The following is an 18422-nucleotide window of genomic DNA, read 5'->3' on the forward strand; positions in this document are numbered from 1 at the left end:
TACAGCCAATATTAAACTTGTTTGAGTTTCCTGAGCATTCACTTGATGGGCAGGAGGAAGATGGTATTGAGGAGGATCCTGGGCTAAATAATAAAGATGTATGGAAAATAATCCACATCCATTTACAACGATCCTGGCTCTGACCTCCCAGTTTATGGGATTCTTGAATTTTCTGAATAGAAATGTATTATTATATTTTAGAAGCGCTAAATCAATTTCTAAAGCACTGAAAGTATAGAAAGATATTTTTAAATAGGAAATAACTGCCTTTATTCATTTATCATTGAAAGATCAGTGTCCAATCTATGACTTATCACTCTGAGCAAATGAGTATGTGACAGAAAGAAAATATAAAAGAAATAAAAAGAAAAAAGTCTGAATTCAACCTAGTTGGACAGTTACAAGTTAAGAATGAATGTGGAGTTGGGCAATTTCATCAAAAAATAATCAACACATTTATTGAATATAGGCTATATGCCTTACACTTTGCTAAAGGCTTCATGTGCTTTATTTCAGTTAATCCCTAAAGCATACTCACAGTTAAGTATTTTATTATCACCATTTTTCAAATGAGAAAACTCAGGCTCAGAGACATTAAGTAATTTGCAAAAGTACACAGAGATGTTAAATGGCTTGAACCAGAATTGAAAACCAATCTTTGCTGCTCTGTTATTTAGTGCAACTGATACCAGCACCTTCACTACCACCTTTACCCACATCTCAACCACCATGCCACCATCACAACACTAACACTACCACCTTCACCATTATGACTACCACAACCACTTCCTCCAACACTCTTGCCACTACCATGACTATAACCACCAACAAATCACCACAAATACCAACACTATCACCATCATCACCACCACCACCACCACCATCACAGTCACTAGCACCACCATTGCTACCATTATGTCTACCACCACCATCACCATTACCACCACCACCAACAGCAGCATCAGCAAAATAATCACCACCACCATCATGACCACAATCACCCCCACCATCACCATCATACTAACAACAAACAATCACCATCAAATCACCACCATTACTGCCACCATCACCACCACAACCATCTCCACTGCCACCACCATTGTCCCCTTTACTAACACCCAAACCACCATTACCCCCAAAGCCATCACCATCACAAGCATCACCACCAATACCAACACTAACACCAAGCATCTCCACCACTACCAACACTCCCTTCTGCCTCTAACAGAGACTAGTTTCTTTAAAATCAAATATCCTCCTAGGAAAAATAACTGATGTGCATAATATCTCCCAAGAGTAAATTTCTTTCCCAACTTCCTCCTACACAGGAGTCATGTCTTCATCCACAAAACCCCTCTCCCAGGACAACTGTCCCCAGTACTTCTACTACAGATAGCTGCTAAGATATTTTTAAGTTCAAGAAAACCAGAATTAGTTCTATTTTCCATGGTCATGGCAGTAATGTATTTTATAGCATAAAGCATATTTCCAAATTTTAAAAGAATAAAGTTCATAAGATGATGTGCATATTTGAGGGGAATGATTCTAAAGCCTTGTTACTTAAAGGATGAACCATAAACCAGCATGATGGGCGTGGAAGCTTGTTAGAAATGCATAATCTCAGGCCCCACCCCATCTGATAAATCAGAATCTGCATTTTTTTTTTTTTTTTTTTAATTTTTGGCTGTGTTGGGTCTTCGTTTCTGTGCGAGGGCTTTCTCCAGTTGCGGCGAGTGGGGGCCACTCTTCATCGCGGTGCGCGGGCCTCTCACTGTCGCGGCCTCTCCCGTTGCGGAGCACAGGCTCCAGATGCGCAGGCTCAGTAGTTGTGGCTCACGGGCTTAGTTGCTCCGCGGCATGTGGGATCTTCCCAGACCAGGGCTCGAACCCGTGTGCCCTGCATTGGCAGGCAGATTCTTAACCACTGCGCCACCAGGGAAGCCCCAGAATCTGCATTTTAACAAGATCCCCCGGTGATCTGTGCCACATTCAAATTTGAGAAGCACTGCCCTAAATCTCTTAATCAACTCTGTCATTCTGCATATAACAGTGGGTGATTTTTGTCCATTTTTTTGACGAGCTCACCATAGACTCATTAGAAACATAAAAATATTTCCTTTTAAATAATAGTACAGAGCTGTTTTCAAATAGCTGAGAATCTAGTTGGCTGATCATTGAGTGATGAAAATAAAAACCAGTTTTCTTTCTTAGGAGAAGGCAGGCTTCAATAAGTAGAAGAAATTTTGAGTACATGGAAAAAGGATATCAGAAAAGGGTTAAAAGAAAAGGTAAAATATGAGCAGATATTTGCAAAACAATAACAGAGAGAAAACATTCTTTAAATAAAACAGGAATAAAGAGGACGTGGAAAAATGCTGCCCCCCTTTGAAGTAGAAAAGGGAAGACTGGTAAAGGCTGATGCTCAATTGGCAGATGTTTAATGAGGTTCTGAAGATGTGTTTTTCACCCCCCGCCCCCAACGTATATGTATACAGTATCTGTAATCAGTTTAGTACTCGGTAGTCAGTTTTTAAGAACAAACTTGGTGACAAGGGTAGTTTAAGAATCACCCTAGGGATGAAACACCTAATTCCTCATGGTCCTTCCTCTCTTTTAATCCTTGTTCCTAGTCATGCTTTCTCTTTATGCCAAAAGACTCCTCTTTCTCTTTTCAGTTTCCACCTTTGAAACATGTGCTCCCTTGTCGTCATCTTCCTCTCTAACATATTCGATTAAAAACAATTTGTGAAGTATTTATAGATGCCTACCAGGGGCCTATTTTCCTGTCATTTAGAGTCACAGAATTTTAGGACATTAGAGAGGCTCACCTGATGTAAAGCAGTCCTTCTGTTTCCCTTATAAACTGTGTCCCTTATAAACTGATGTCTGTTCTCTCCCTCCGTCTCCCTGCCAGCCAGGGTTGATGCTGGTGGGGCAGTAGATTCCAACTTTTATAAAAACATTTTCATAGATTTAGACTCAATTTTGGCAATTGGGTCAATTATTTCTCTCTCTATTTTTATTTTGCTTTAAGAGTATCTTTTCTCAGTGTTTTACACTGATTCCATTTTATTTTCTACCCTTTAAGTGCCCCCATTCATGCAAACTATCATCAAAATAACATTTTTGCTTAAACTACAAACTGGAAAGAATCTGTTATAAATGTTTAAACACAATATCCAAAAAAGGTTGTATGGACAGTATAGTCTATTGTTACATGATTTTATTTATGTATATTTACCATGTAATTTAAAATATCACCTCATTTAACACTGGAAGAAGGAAAATTCTATTTCTGGGGCACATATAGCTCTGTGTTTGTAACACTCACCCACCCACATCAGAGTCTGTTAGTGCCAGAGCATTAGATTTCAGAGAGACGATAACTAGTAAAAACAAATCTCTTCCCAGGCAGAATTAATCCCCTCTCTTCTGAGCTCCCAGGGCACTGGAACATACTTCTGCTGCAGATCTTTGAATTATTATTAATTGTTTAAATGGTCTGACTCCTCTATTAGGCTGTACTGTGCCTGGAAGGCAAAAATCCGCTGTAATTCAGATGGCTAGGTGTTCCGTTTGTAGTTGGCTGAAACAAAATATTTTTTGAAAAAGAAAATTTTGTGTCATTTAAAAATATGTGAATCTGTATAGAATTGCCTATTAAAATAATCTTACGCCTCACTATTTTTTTAATCTATAAAAATATGTATCTCTGCTGAGCAATTACTGAATTAAAGCCAGTCAAATACACATTAAGCCAGTCAAATGTATATATAAGCCAGTCTAATATATTAGATTGCCTTTGTTAGAATCCGGGCTCCTTTGTCAAACCATTAAACATCAGTATCTGCATCTCTACGATGAGAATAATAAGCATACCTACTTCACAGAGTTAAAATGAGATGATACATTGAAAGCTTAGCAGACAGTAGGTGGTAGGTGTTCATTAAGGCAAATTCAATAAAGCTATTGATTTTTAATCAGAAAATGGAAAACTAAGAATCATAGATATTAAAGGTACGTTTTGCTTTAGTTCTGAGGGAAGTTGTATATTCTTTTGCATTTTAGCACTCTGCCAGCATAACCTGAGACAATCCAAGCCAGAAGGCTAGTGTCATGTTAGGGTTCTCTCCTAATTTAACTTCATATGGACCAGCCCCCAAAATACCTAAAATTACTGCTCCCTATCCCACTTAGTGCAAGTCAAATACCTCCCATTTCCGATGTTCCTGATCACAAATTAAATACAACTAAATTACAGAGAGCCCTTTACACACACACACACACACACACACACACACAATCACAAAAAGAATAGATTCCAGACCCTAGTGGGACTTATTTTCATTTAATGAGGGCTGAAGCAGCATTGTATGAGGATATTACAGGGGAGCTCAGAATGGCTAGCTCCACCTCATTCACATCTCAGCTCAAGGTACCTCTTGCCTGCCTGTCGGTCCTCTGCCTATGATCTTCATAGTATTGTCAGTATCTAAAATCAACAACTTATTTCTTATTTTGTTTATTATATATCTCCATCCTCCCACACGAATGTAAGCATTTTGAACTCAATTATTCATTATTTATTAAATGAATTAATAAATAAATGCATGCACGATTTGCTTCTGCAGTTTTCCTCCTGGATTCTGAATTTCTCTGTAGAATTCTCTCTAGAAGTTATGAAATATCTGGATATATCCTAACTTTAGCAGTGATGGGACAAGTAGTTTCCACTGCTACTTAATGGTGTATGTCCCCACCATCCCCTCCTAACATGAGTTATTTATTCATAAAGTTAACAGTTAACCCAAGTCAACTTTATGTAAGCACAATCTGGAAAGACACTTCCTAGTTTAAGTGAAATTTGTTTTTTCCCTGCCAGGAGGCACATTCTGCAGAGAAACACAACTGTGTTATACCCTTTGAAAGATGAAGAGAGAAGAGACAAAAGTGCATCGGCTCCTATTTCCAGAAAAGAGGCAGAAAATCAAAGCAGGAGACTACCCTCAAGAGAACTTAATCTATCAGGTGGAAGTTCAAATTGTTTAAAAAAGAAAATATTTCTTTTTCACCAAGGTGAATTATTATTCTCTCTGGCATGATGAGGTCTATAAAGCTGTGATGGGTAATTATATAGAGGAAAATCACCAGCTGTTGTCTATTTGGAAGGAGGCTAAAAGAGGAAGAAACAAATGCCCTCAAATAGATTGTGGGTTCCTTGAGGGTAAGGGCTACATATCATATTTTTGGGGTCCCCCATGGGTGGATAGGCCAGTGTGTTGTGACATAAGGTAATATTAAATATGCATTAAATTGTGTGTTGAGGGATTGGGCTGTATTTCCATATAAGAAAGACTTTGCTGACTGGGGAGTTAACTAAAGCTAGGAAGTGGGTTCCTGAGAGAGGCCAGAAATTTTTTCTTTAAATTTCTTTTCAAAAGAGAATAAACTCGAATGCACTTATCCTGATAAATGATTTTTCTTCCAAATATAACAAAACACATACATTTTTATATGCATGACTTTTCTCAGTCCCTCCAAAATGTGACCTTCCCTTACATTATCATATTTAACAAGAACAAGCTTTAGTAGTTTTTAATAAAGGGCAATCTTCCTTTCACTCACTGCAATTCAAAAATGTCATGATTTTATGGAAAAGTCACTGGGGTCTAGAACCATAAATCGCATTAAAGTGATACAGCCAAAATCCTGGTTTTGCGGAAGAGTAAACCTTGTCCTGGAGAGACAAGGTTGAGAGGTCACACAGCCTCTCTATCTCTCTCTTTTTTTTAAAGAGGAAAAAGGGACAGAAGAAAAGGGGCAAAGTCTCATAAAGACAGAGAATTTAAAAGTCATAAGTAATCAGAGAAAATTTCAGAAATGTTTGATTATCACATTTTAAGATGCTTATTTACTGAATGCCTCTTTGAAGAACTAATTTTATTTGAAGGCTTAATTGCAAATATAAGATATTCTATTTGAAGCATGGCTTATTATAAACAAGTATCTTAAGATACTTTTTTTTTCCAACAGAATCTTTTTTAATATAAAACAAAGATAAAACACACCTCAACCCTGCAATCTGCCAGCATGCCTTGCTTCTACAGGATGCATGCTTTGTGAGTCAGAAAAAGAAATATACTTTACTTTGTATCTCAGTACACACATACAGACGTAAGTTTCAAGAAACCATTCTCACACTTGTCACAGGAGATGAACTCTGTATTTTCTTTTCTATTCCACTTCAGTTTTAAAATACAGCTTGTGCCCTCTCAACTGGTTTCAGAACCCGGTAACAGCCTCACGGCATTTCTAAAAACACTGCCAAGCCCTCTTACCAGACCATCCCCAGGTTAATACCCACCCTCCAAGGATCTACAACACTGTATCTACATAGAAATATTTTGATAGTGCTAAGACAGCAGTAGAGTTAAATTTCTGTACATGTCAAGTGCTTCTAACAGGTGCAAACCCCTTTGGTGTTCAATAAACGTCTATGGCTGACAGAGTCAATTTTAAACTCTTGAGAGACCAGAGACCCTCATCTTTGATCCCACTTCTCTGTTGTCTTCCCTGAAATCTTCTGCCTGCAGAGAACTCCTTTTTTTTTTCCCCTCCAATATTGTCTCTAATACAGTTAGCACTTTAATTCATCTGGGTCTCTTATGCTTATACCACACACAGTTTAAGGTTTATAATACACTCATGCCATTTTCTCACTAATTCTTAGACTTTTGCTTTGTCTCTCTTACGGTTAAGGGTTCTGTCCCACACACCTTCAGTAGCTTTATGGAACCAAGCCCCATCCTGCTCTCAGAATACCAGTTGTCAGTCAGTGATACAGGATGCCCTAAGATTAACCTCCAACAGAAAAATCTCCCTGTGCTGGCTCGATCACACAATGCAGAGGACAGCAATACCCTCACTTAGCAAAAACTCTCCCTGATTCGTTATTGCCATGATTCGGGCTACAACAGGGAAATGCTCAATGCTTAGCCCCCAGAAGTTGACCATAGGAGATACTCAAACAACTTTAAAAATTCTCTGCTTGTTTGCATCGAAAAAGGGTAATTAATGTTATGTAAGAGAATTGTTAAAGGAGGGCATGGTCAGGTGTTGGCTGTTCAGCCGCAGATGGGAAGCAGGGAGCCACTGAACCCAGGACGATGTCAAAGCACAGAGTGAATATCCATATGTACGTCCAGAATTCAGAAGATTTCTTGTATAGGTCTTGTTTGTATTACTCTGTGTGTGTGTGTGTGTGTGTGTGTGTGTGTGTGCGTGTGTGTGTTCCTTTGCAAGATTCCTCTCCCAGTTGCCCAGCTTCCTTTCCTAGTCACATCTTCTACTGCTAAATACACCATTCCTACTTAGATCCTCAGAATCAAGGGACTGTAGAATATTCCCCTGCAGGGGCGGTGCTGTAGGGTTTGAATGCATGGTGAGTCACACACAGCCCTCTGGGTCACCAGACTGGAGGTGGCAAGGAAGGGGGGTGTGGTTATGGAGGGGAGACAGAGCCTGGAAAAACAAAACCCCTAACAAGGTCTGGCTGGAGAGCCCATCTGCCCCTGGACTCTCTCTTCCCCTGAAAACCCTCCATCACATGAATGAGGGGTCCCTGAAGTCCCACTAGGATGGGAAATGGGAGTTCAAAATAGGACAGAAACACACGCACCTTTTGCCTATCGTGTAATCTCTTCAGGGAAGGGATCAGAGAGCAGGTGGGTGCAGGTTGCAGTCCCATTCACAGGGTATCTCTGACGTCTGAGTGCTTAGGAGAAACTCGGACTGCCCGGGAAAGTGTGCTGTGTTGCTGTCTGGCTTTCTTCCCGTCCTATTTGGTTGCTGTTGCCATTATTTCTTTGCTGAGTACATAATGTTGGTAACCTGGACGGTCCACGGCCACCTTGCAGTCCCGGGACACGGCGGGATGTTGTTTTCTTAGCCCAAAGTCCGTGGAACAGAGTTAGGAAAAAAAAGTATCCGCTGCTGCCTTGCCCTATCCAGCGGTGGGCTAAAGGATGTTGAGGGCTGTGCGTCCTTGGAACCAACTTGCCCACCTTCCAGAGCCGCTCCCGGCAGCAGCCGGAGGAGCGCCCTGCCTGGAATCGGATTGTCCCGGGCTCCTCCTGGCATCAAAGGCTTCGGGGGTGGGAGTAGAGGCACTCGAGACCCCCCGTCTTCCTCACTTCCTCACTGTGCTCACTCCCGGTAGGCTACTGTGGCCACCAGCCGCCCCTACATGAAGGGCGCTGTTCCCCCCAGTCCAGCCTGCGCTTTCAGCTCCAGACAGCTGCCCAAGTCTGACCGCTTTACCAGCACTTTCCGGACCCGCATGGCCCCTCTTCTTACCTCCAAACTCCCAGCTGCTTCTCTTGCTTCCTCTCAGGACCCCTGTTCCTAGCCAACCGTTTTCCCACCCATCTCCATCCCACTTTCACCACCTCGCCCACTAGGGACCCGCTCTGCACAGGCTCCCAGGTGGTGCTGTCCCCCGAGCAGTGGCTGAAGGAGCCAGGGTGGCACGATCTCTAGGGGTAGGTTCTTTGGGAAACTCACCCCTCCGAAATTTGCATGCTCTGGGGAGGGGGACAGGTTTCCCAGAAAGCTATCTCCGGGGACGGACGAATCCCCCAGCCCAGACTGTCGGGTCCCCCCACCCATTCTCCCCCTCCCCAAAGTCTAACTCGGGTCCCTCTCCTGCTTCCCGTGTTTACGCCGCGTTTTACTCTCGGGGGCTCGTGGGGGGAGCCCCAGCCGGGACTCGAGCAAGGCAGCCGCGGCGGGCGCAGCCCCACTCGCGGTCCAGGGCGAGAGGGGCTGGCGCAGAGGCGCTCAGAGCTCTCCTGCTGCCCCTCCCTCTCCAGGGACAGGAGCGGGCTGACGGGGGCGGGGGGGGGGGGCTGGCGCTCATCAATTCCGCTGCCACCTCCTCTGCTGCCTGGTGGGTGGAGGGGGAGCTGTGGATGCGGGCGGGGTAGGGCGGGGGAGCGGACGAGGATAAGACTTAAGTCGGGAGAAGTTTGCGCACAGCGCACAGCTGGGAAGGAAGGCGCCGGGAAGGTGAGCCTCCTGGACTTTGGGGAGGTTGGAATCAAGCATGGGGATAAAGCAGTTGCCTTTTAGCTTATAATACAAGCTGGGGTTAGGTATAAACTATCACTTAAGGCAGAATTAAAGTGTCAGGAAATCAGGAGGCGGGCAGGAGAAGGAACGCTCCGGACTAACGGAGTTTTCTCTCCACTAGAACGGCCAGCCTCCCAGAAGCTGGGTGGGCTGAGCCGCGCCGCTCGCGGACCTTCCCGGGTTGGAGAGGTGCGCACACTCCGCCCCTCACCCAGCGGCTGCCACCTCCTACTCAGGAGATGCGCACTGGAGCCTGAGTTCCTGAGTCTTTGGAGCCACCACTTGCGAGTGCCCTTCGCTTCTACTGAGCCATGCCCGGCAGCCCAGTGAGATTATTCCAGGTAAGGAGGGTCTCGGAATGAGTGGGACTTAAAGCTTTGGGATGTTCTCCGGGATGGTTAACAGTGGAGATGCACCAGATACCTTGTGTTTTGATTGCAAAACTGCAGTTTGATTGTAATGTTTGAGGTTCTGATTAGGGTCGCCTTAGTCTCAGTCGCCTCACCTTACCCTTGATTATAGGAAAGCTAATTGTCCTGGGAGGGTGCTAAAACTTAGGGTTTCATACTGAAGAGTCCTGGGATTTTGTGTGAGTTTTACTATGCTGTTAATATCAATGTTCCCACAAAATTTTCATTCTCCAACTTACTGGGTATGAAAATTACGGGGCTGAAAGTTGTGGATTTTTTCCAAAAGGTGTTTATTTACTAACAAACAGATAACATCGGCGTCTATGTGTTGTGTCATGGTTGTTCTTGATATTGGAAATGAATACAGTGGTGAATGGAGTTGCTTGTTAAGTCATGTTTTACAGAGAATTATTTTCCAACAATCATTTATGCATAGCAGCCATTCTTCACACCTATTAGGAAAAACATGTTGTGTGCATAGTTTCCAAAAGGGTACTCTTTTTTCATGATGTTCTTTCCAAGCCTGGGTGAAAGACATCAAGAAAAGCTCTAACATATTAGTTCTTCTTCACAAAACATTCATTTTCCTTGAGGTCCAAGGAAATTCATTCAAAGTAAAAAATCAACAATCCAATTAGATTTTCTAACCCATTATTCAGGCTTTATTTTGCAGATCTACTTAAGAAAAGCTCTGTATGAAAGCTTTAACCTAATATTACATAGTACATGCAAGACTAGGAGGTAGGGTTCCACTGCCGATCTTCAGGAGACCCTGACGGCCATAGTTAACCTGAACCAAATCATCTGTTCAAGGCTATTTGTTAAAATTATTGGGTGATTGAAAGTGAAATGTTCAAAATAAACCAAAGTGTGACCATGAGGTTTCTGAAACTAATCTTTAAATAGCAGAGTGTCCAAGTTTGAGTGTGTCTTAAATGATAATAGAAAAGCAAATAGTTCATACATTTGGGCAACCTTGACTTACCCTTAGAGACAAAGTAAGAATGTTTTTAGTGTTGTGGGATTTATAAAGTATCATTTGTAATAATAGTATATTGCTAGCCTACTATGGTGACCAGTTGGAACCCAGCTTTAAAAAGTCAAAATTGCTGGTTTTCTACACTAGCATTATGAGAGGATCTAAGGTGATTATATTTGCAAAACATCTTTGCAGTTTGTCAGTATTCTCAGTGGGCACTCATTTCTACTCAGTATTTTAACATAGTTCAAAACATCCATCAGCCGGGATTTGCTTTGTTTCCATGCCTCTAATCTACAGTTAATTTCAGAAACTATAGCCACAAGAATAATAGTCAGTCATTGTCAAATACTCTGAGATTACTTATTGACCACAGCAACATACCCAATATAGTAAACATGAAATCCTTATTATAACTTATTCATAAGAACACATAAATAATCTTAGAGTTGTATTGTTTCATGATGCTTGGAGTTGAAGAAAACTCTGTTCTTGGTGAACTTCTCAGATTCTTTCAATGTTGACATGAATGAAGATATTATCTACTGTTGGTTTTTATTAGAGTAAAAATGAAATGGAAATAAGAGACTGGTGATATTTTCAATGATAACCTAAACCAGTGTTCTCAACTCGGGCTTCAAATGAGAATCAATGGGAGAGCTTTAAAAAAAAAAAAGGATGCCCAGACCCTACCCCAAACCAATTAAATCAGGTTATCTGAGGAAGGGGTTTACATTTTGATGCTTTTTTATGTGATTGTAATGTGCAGCCATGTTGGGAACCACTGACCGACGTGGCTCCTGTCAGGTTTGGTAGAGTCAGTTAATGTTGGAGGGTGTTGGAACATAAATACCATATGTTCTATTGTCGGTCTAATTTTTTTTTAATATTTATAACTTGATATCCCAATTAGAAGAAAGAGGGTTTTTTTTCCTTGATGGTGGATGTTTAAACCGTAACAGTTTCCGGTAAAAACATTTCTTTTTCTAAAAAACAGGCTATTGAGTTTGAAGCTTATCTGACTGTCCAGAAAATGGTTTAGTAAATTAAATCTAGTTTTAAGAGCTGTTGAAAACAATGTTTTATGAAACACAGAATTTGATCTCATTTTACTAAGACCTACATGATGTGTAATGTGCAAATATGTACCCTTTTGCAGGGAGAGAAGAAGAAAATACAACTATGCTCCTCGGCACACCAAATAACATATCCTGAGTGCCGACTATGTTCTAGTATTTTCACATAAATTATTTTCTTTAAAGCTTACAATAGCCTTGTGAGGCACTAGTTTTATTCTGATTTTACATGTGAGGAAATTAAGGACCCATTAGGTTAATGAATTTGCTCAAAGCTGCAAACCGAGTAAATCTAATATGTATTTGAACCCTGGTCTTCTTATTCTAAGTTCAATGCTATAATAAAATGTTTTATATACATATTTATATATATATATATATACATACATATTTAATTTAAAGACTGCATTTTTCGCAAAACAGTATTGATTAAGAGTACAGATTCTGACATGGCTCCGCTTGGGTTTCATGCCCGACTCTATAACCTTCTAAGAAGCTGTATGGTTTTGGGCAAGTAATCTAACCTCTGCATGTCTTAATTTCCTTTATAAAATGGGGTTTTTCTAATGAGAATTAATGAATTAATAATTGTAAATCGCTTTGGGTAGGTTCCTGGTGCAGAGTAGGTTCTATGTAAGTGTTATATTTTTTAAATGTCATTTATTCAAAAAATATTTTTGATTATTTGTGATATGCCAAGCATTGCATTAAACCTGAAGATACATAGACAAATAAGATGTGTCCCTATCCTCAAGGAATTGGTCAATAGAGAATCACCAATACATAAGTAATATTCCACTCAGTTATGAGATTTTTTCAATATTACTTATAATTAAAAGCGTTATTTTGTGTGACAACTATGTGCTTTTCGATGTTAGTATGATCTTCCAGAGGTCTATATGAGTATTACAAAATCAAACCAAGTGATAATATTTTGTGTTGTCACCATGGTATTAACTTGTTTTCAATTCTATCAAAACACAGAAAATAACATTAACATATGTTTCTGGCTTCACTTTATGAGTTTAGAAAACTGATAATATGGAAAGGTTTTAGGTCTTTAAATTTTTATTTTAGAAGTAAAGAATTGAGAGGGGAAGAATTGATAGAAAATGTCATCAGAATCTATTCCTCAATATTCATAAGTGCAATTTTCTTGAATTGTTTTTCCAAAAGGTGTGTTGTCTGATTGGAGTGTAGTTTAGTTTAGGTTTTTTTTGTTTTAAGAAAAAAATTTTAGGGTAGGAAGAGTGGATCAAAGAGTACAGTTAAAGGTCTCTAATACGGGCCGGCTCGGCCAGACATTGGACCTGGCTGTACTTCTCCCACTGTGCCTGCGGCTGCATGCCATTGACCTGTACTGCACGATACCCCAGGGTACCTCTGGATACCTGAGGTATAAGATTATGTCTTGTTCAAATGAAAAGCCACTCTTTATTAAAAGTAGCGTATGAATTGGTATTCTTTGTAAAGGAATAACACAAATACGCTAAACCCAAGGAGCTATTTCTCAAAGAAATAAAGTACCTGGCTCCATGAAATATTTTCTGCTTTTGTAATCAATATTTAACCATTCTATTTCATTAAAATTTCTGTTTGCAAATGTATATCTTTCTTCTCTCTTATCAAGTCTCAAGGCTACTCCCAATTTTTCCCACGGATGCTGCATTTTTCTTCTTCCTAGTTTCACTGCCACCCCTCTCGTTTAAGCTTGCATTACCTTTAACAAAATGCTTAAATATTCTCCTAATATTTAGCCACATTTAGTCTCTCTGTGATGCATTCAGTGTTACACAGCACGGTCAGACTTGTTTTCTAAGCTCCCATTTTGTCACTCTCAACTCATAATTATTCAGTGATTGCCCCAGGAGCGTAAGACTTAGAACCACTCGTCAGCCTAGCATTGAAGAGGTTTCATGATGTAATCTCATTTTATCTTTCCTTTCCAAGTCAAGTAGAAAACTGCAACAGCTCCCTAATTCCAGTTCTGAAGCCATAGTGATGCCACAAAAATTGACTCCAGTCCATCCTTCATTTTCAGCCCTTATGCCAACAACTTAAGTTTATATTCCATTGCCTCAGAATTGGGGTATGTTGGAGGAGAACTCTTTACATCAGTGGTTCAGTTGCAGAGCTGCTTTGCTTTGGTTTTGATTTCTTTCTGCAGCTCCATTCCCAGTCCCTGCCTTTTATTTATCTGGTAGTTCAGAATTTGGCATTTCAAATCTTACCTTCCTCTGTCCTTCAGAATGTATTCATCATTCCCCGGTAACACATCTAACAAATTATCATCCTTATAGTTTCGTTCACATTTTAAAACTCAGTAAATATTTACTAAATGCCTATTGCAGCCTAGTCAGGGCATACTGTGACAAAGCATAGTTCCTGGCTTCATGGGCACTGGAGGAGACAGACAAACCAACAGACAATTACAAACCCGTGTGGTAAGTACTCCAGTAGAGAAATGCCATGAGCGCTTTGGAAGCAGGGAGGAACAGCACTGAGCTGGACATCAAGGAAGCCTTCCGAGGGAGGTGACCCTAAAGGGGACATGATTCAGCATTTAAATGACAAAACGGAATGAGCCAGATAAGGAGGGGAAGAGATGAGTTGTGTTAGAGGCAGGATACCAGACTCTAAAAAAGCCCTGGAGGCTTGAAACAACATGGTGATTTTGGGGAAGCTTCAGGTATCCAGAGGTACCCTGGAGGTACCATACGATGCAGGGCAACAGCATGGAGCCAAAGGAACAGAAGCAGACAGCACCAATGAGATATAGTCTTGCTGAGCCAGCCCCGTATTAGAGCAATAAGGCTTCCTTTTAATTTGTATCCATCCACCTTTCATTCTAATATTCTTCCTATCTTTCAACCAGACTGATCTACCAGAATGGTGGATCTGATTATTTAAGTCCCCTATTTTAACTCTTTCAAGGACCCGCACTGTCCTCGTGATGACATGCAAACTCTTTAGCACAGCCGGCCAGCACGGAAGCCTCTTTGTGACCTGTACCTTGCTGACCTCGCCAGGACCAACCAAAATACCTTATTGCAGTGACAGAGAGGAGAAACAATTAGTGACCTTGGTGGAGATAGAAAAGGAAAAAAAAAAATCAAAACAGGAGATTATAGGGGTATGTAGGGGTAGTTGGTGAATAATAGAAATTTAAAGTGGGATAAATGAGGGAAATGGACGATTGTATGATCAATTCCAAGTTTCTTTCATAGATAATAGGAGAGATGGATGTCTTTCACATAGAACAAGTAATATTTCAGGGAAGGAAGATAAAGAATTTAATTTGGAACGTGACGCATTTGGCTTAAACAGGTGGCAATGTCCAGTAGAAGTAGATACTGAAATTTGCATCTCAAGAGAGAATTCTGGGGCTTCCCTGGTGGCGCAGTGGTTAAGAACCCGCCTGCCAATACAGGGGACACGGGTTCGAGCCCTGGTCTGGGAAGATCCCACATGCCACGGAGCAACTAAGCCCGTGCACCACAACTACTGAGCCTGCGCTCTAGAGCCCGCGAGCCACAACTACTGAAGCCCGTACATCTAGAGCCCATGCTCCTCAACAAGAGAAGTCACTGTGATGAGAATACCGCACACCTCATCTAAGGGTAGCCCCCGCTCGCCACTAGAGGATGCCCGTATGCAGCAACGAAGACCCAAAACAGCCATAAATAAATAAATAAAGAGAGAATTCTGTACTAGAGGTATAGATTTGGGAGACATAAGTATATCTGTTTCAGCTGGTGGAATAGGAATGGAGGATATAACCTATAGAGAAGTAAAAAAGAAAAGAAAGAAAAATGAAGGAAAAAAAAAACAGGCAGACAATTAAAAAGAAAAACATCTAAGATGGAACCTTCAGGAAAACCAATTTTTTTTAAGGGACAGCGGAAAATGAGCTGCAAAAAAGACTGAGATGGAAGGCTAGATGAAAGGAAAAACACAAGAGAAAGCTGTATTATGGAAGCCAGGGAGGAGATAGTGGGCACCCAAACAGAATATTGCAAGCAAATCAAATGGGGTAAGGATGGAGAGATCGCAGCAGGATTTAACTAAGAGCAAGAAGTGAGGAAATGGAAGCCCTGAGTTTACAATAATTTCAGTTTGATATGCACTCCTTACTTTATCTCCCCTTTTTGAATTCCTACAGTCCCCTCTAGTTTAACTTAAATGCTGCTTCCTTTTTTTAGTCTTGCATGTGGCCAATTCCCCCACTCCCAAGCAAGATGTAATATCACATCCTGGTATCTATTTCCTTAGGGCTTCCAGAGGTACCATGCATGCACACTTGTGTGTATGTGCCTCTGTATGTATAAAGTATTCTTCCCTTTTGTCATTCATTCATTTAAATAAACTCTTAATCTCTTTATTATATTAGTGTACTGGGAAAAATATGAGTTTTATAATCCCCTTCCTCAGGGATTACAATCTAGAAATCCCAGTCTTTCAGCATCCAAATGTTTCCCAGAATATTTGTGTACTCAAAAGTTGCACAGGTGAATATACCAATTTTGGATCACAAATTATACCATTTTATATTTGTCTTATGGCATTTTATTCTCCCTTTTCTGTGTGGATATCTGTTTTTTTCTTATTTCCCTCCTAGATTAAAAAGGACAGAGTCACATATTAATCCCATATCCAGCACACATAAGAGACCTTCTCTTCTCTTTGTGAAATGGGTTAAATTTACCTAAACGTGGTCATAAATATGGTGCTTTTTTTTCCCTGAAATTATTTTTGTCACGTTGAGGCTTAGAGTTTTCCTCTTTTATGGTATCAGCTCGGTATTGCTCCAGAGATTTTAGCCCCTTCTCTCTCAAATCAATAATCCATTCACATCTTGAACCTTCTTACACCCACACTCTTGTTTCCGGATTGAGTCAGTGTTGACTTGAAGAGCCAACTCTGTTTTCTTTATCCAGCATTTAAAGCAGAGCTTACATATTCAGAACATAGCATTTTGTTTAGGCATGCAGAACCGTTTCCCACCGGCCTCTTTACACTTTCTTAATCACAAAGTATATACCTCTACTTCTCCCCTGCCTCTTGCACTAAGCTGAAGCTACTTAAGTGGTATTTATTTTCTGTAGGAAGGAAAAAAACAGGACTTTCCTTATCATATTCCCAATATGGACCGGAGTCCTGGAAGTGGTTAATTCTAAATTGTTTGAATAACTGATCATCAGCAAGTTAATACCTTTTAGACTTTAGGAATATCAATAAAATAATAACAAAACAGCTGCAACTCATTGAACTCCTACTGTGCTAGATACAGTGACATGCAGTCACTTCTCATGACAGTCCTGTGGAATATTATCAATCCCATTCCATAGGTGAGGAAGCAGAGATGCAGAAAGCCGACGTGGCTCACCAAGGTTCATGTATCTCGGAAGCAGCAGAGCTGGAACTCAAACCTGTTTGCCTAATGCCAAAAGATTAGGCTTATTCCACGACTGCAGTCAAATGACATTTTGATGATGACTTAGAAATCTTTCTATTATAATTGTATATATTAATTGTCTTGAATGATCAGAGCCTTTAATGACAGACGGAATCAAGAGCCCCTCTCCATGGACATTTAAGTCAGTCTCTCCAGAGGTGTTAAGCTCAGCTTTCCCACCCACTGGGGCTGCAGGAACGGTGGGTCTCCCAGTAACCAAATCCCAGCAATTTGGAATAGTCTGCAATACTCCAGGTTCGTGCGATTATGTCAAGTGGACATTCTAGGTAGCTACATACATAAGCAGGAACTTCCTGCACAGCAGTGAAAACGTGACATGTGACATAGTTTGTCGAGGATTTTAGGCTTTCATGTCTGACCCAAATCTATTTCTATTAACTAAACAAATGAATTTATTGTAAACAAATATGAATTTGGTGTCAGCCAACTATGAAAGCTATATTTATCCTTTCCTGGAGCCCAAAAGTAACAGCACTTATCCCAGGACTAGACTAGGAAAAAATTATCACTTTGATAATAATAATTTTTAAAGGAAAGCTCTGCCGTTTTAGGAAATTTCCTCTCTAGTGTTTTCATAAAGTCAACTTGGGCAACAAGGGAAGAAAGGACAGGCGAAGTGCTCTGGTGCCAAATTTAAATTTCAAATTGACTCGACTCATACATTAGTTAACCCAAACTTCAGCATAATTATTTGTTGCTAACCTTAAGTCTGACAGACAGAATTCTTGCAAGCATGAGGCTGTAGAAAATGTCGGCGTTTACGGACATTGAGATGGGGTCTCTTTAGCCCAAGATTCAAAGAAGTTCATGGCACAGAGAGCAAAATAATGCAAATTGCTTTAGCACCTCATTCCCTGGGCCCACTACAGGGCTAAAAGGTCAGGACAATATTAGAACACTTTTTCATTCCTAACATCCTATAGACTGCAAAGATGGCATTAAAGCAAAATCCCAGCAAAGTGGTTAGCGATCATTGTTGCTCGAGGGCCAATTCAGGAAAAACAAGAATTTACTGGGTTGCTTTTTTCCCACTCAAAATGAAAATAATTTTATTGCATCCAATGAGGAAAATGTATATTCTTGCAATTTAGATATATCATTTGAGTGAATAGAAGGTCAATGAGAAACTTGGCATTTCTTCTTAGCTACTAAAATGTTAATAATCCGGGCATATTTGAGTAGTAACAACTTGGAGTCAGCAAATATCAGCACTGGAATTTGTCTCATTGAGCTGCATTTTAATTTGTTAAAGAGGCATTCCTAGTATTTGAGGAATGCCATACATTTTCTCGGTAACTAGTATTTTATCCTTATTTTTGATCTGGAGTCGAATGCTTTTATTAAAGAGCAGA

General features: G+C 40.5%; 2 protein-coding genes and 1 long non-coding RNA gene across 3 annotated transcripts in view; 2 read left to right on the forward strand and 1 right to left on the reverse strand.

The window, feature by feature from the left end:
• GNGT1 (G protein subunit gamma transducin 1) overlaps positions 1–8792 on the reverse strand; it is a 303391-nt gene extending 294599 nt beyond the window's left edge. The window contains exon 1 of the mRNA XM_082472185.1: positions 7679–8792. The gene's annotated coding sequence lies outside the window, so the exon portion shown is untranslated. The remainder of the gene's footprint in view (positions 1–7678) is intronic.
• LOC309665606 overlaps positions 1–18422 on the forward strand; it is a 419674-nt gene that overhangs the window by 126792 nt on the left and 274460 nt on the right. The gene's annotated exons all lie outside the window — the stretch shown is intronic.
• The window catches only part of CALCR (calcitonin receptor), a 138191-nt gene continuing 128837 nt past the window's right edge, over positions 9069–18422 (forward strand). Inside the window, exon 1 of the mRNA XM_082471932.1 lies at positions 9069–9470. Coding sequence (XP_082328058.1) covers positions 9441–9470 — 30 coding nt within the window. The 5' untranslated portion in view covers positions 9069–9440. The remainder of the gene's footprint in view (positions 9471–18422) is intronic.

The sequence above is a fragment of the Balaenoptera physalus genome, assembly GCF_965194825.1.
Source record: "Balaenoptera physalus genome assembly, chromosome: 8".
NCBI classification, from domain to species: Eukaryota; Metazoa; Chordata; class Mammalia; order Artiodactyla; family Balaenopteridae; genus Balaenoptera; species Balaenoptera physalus.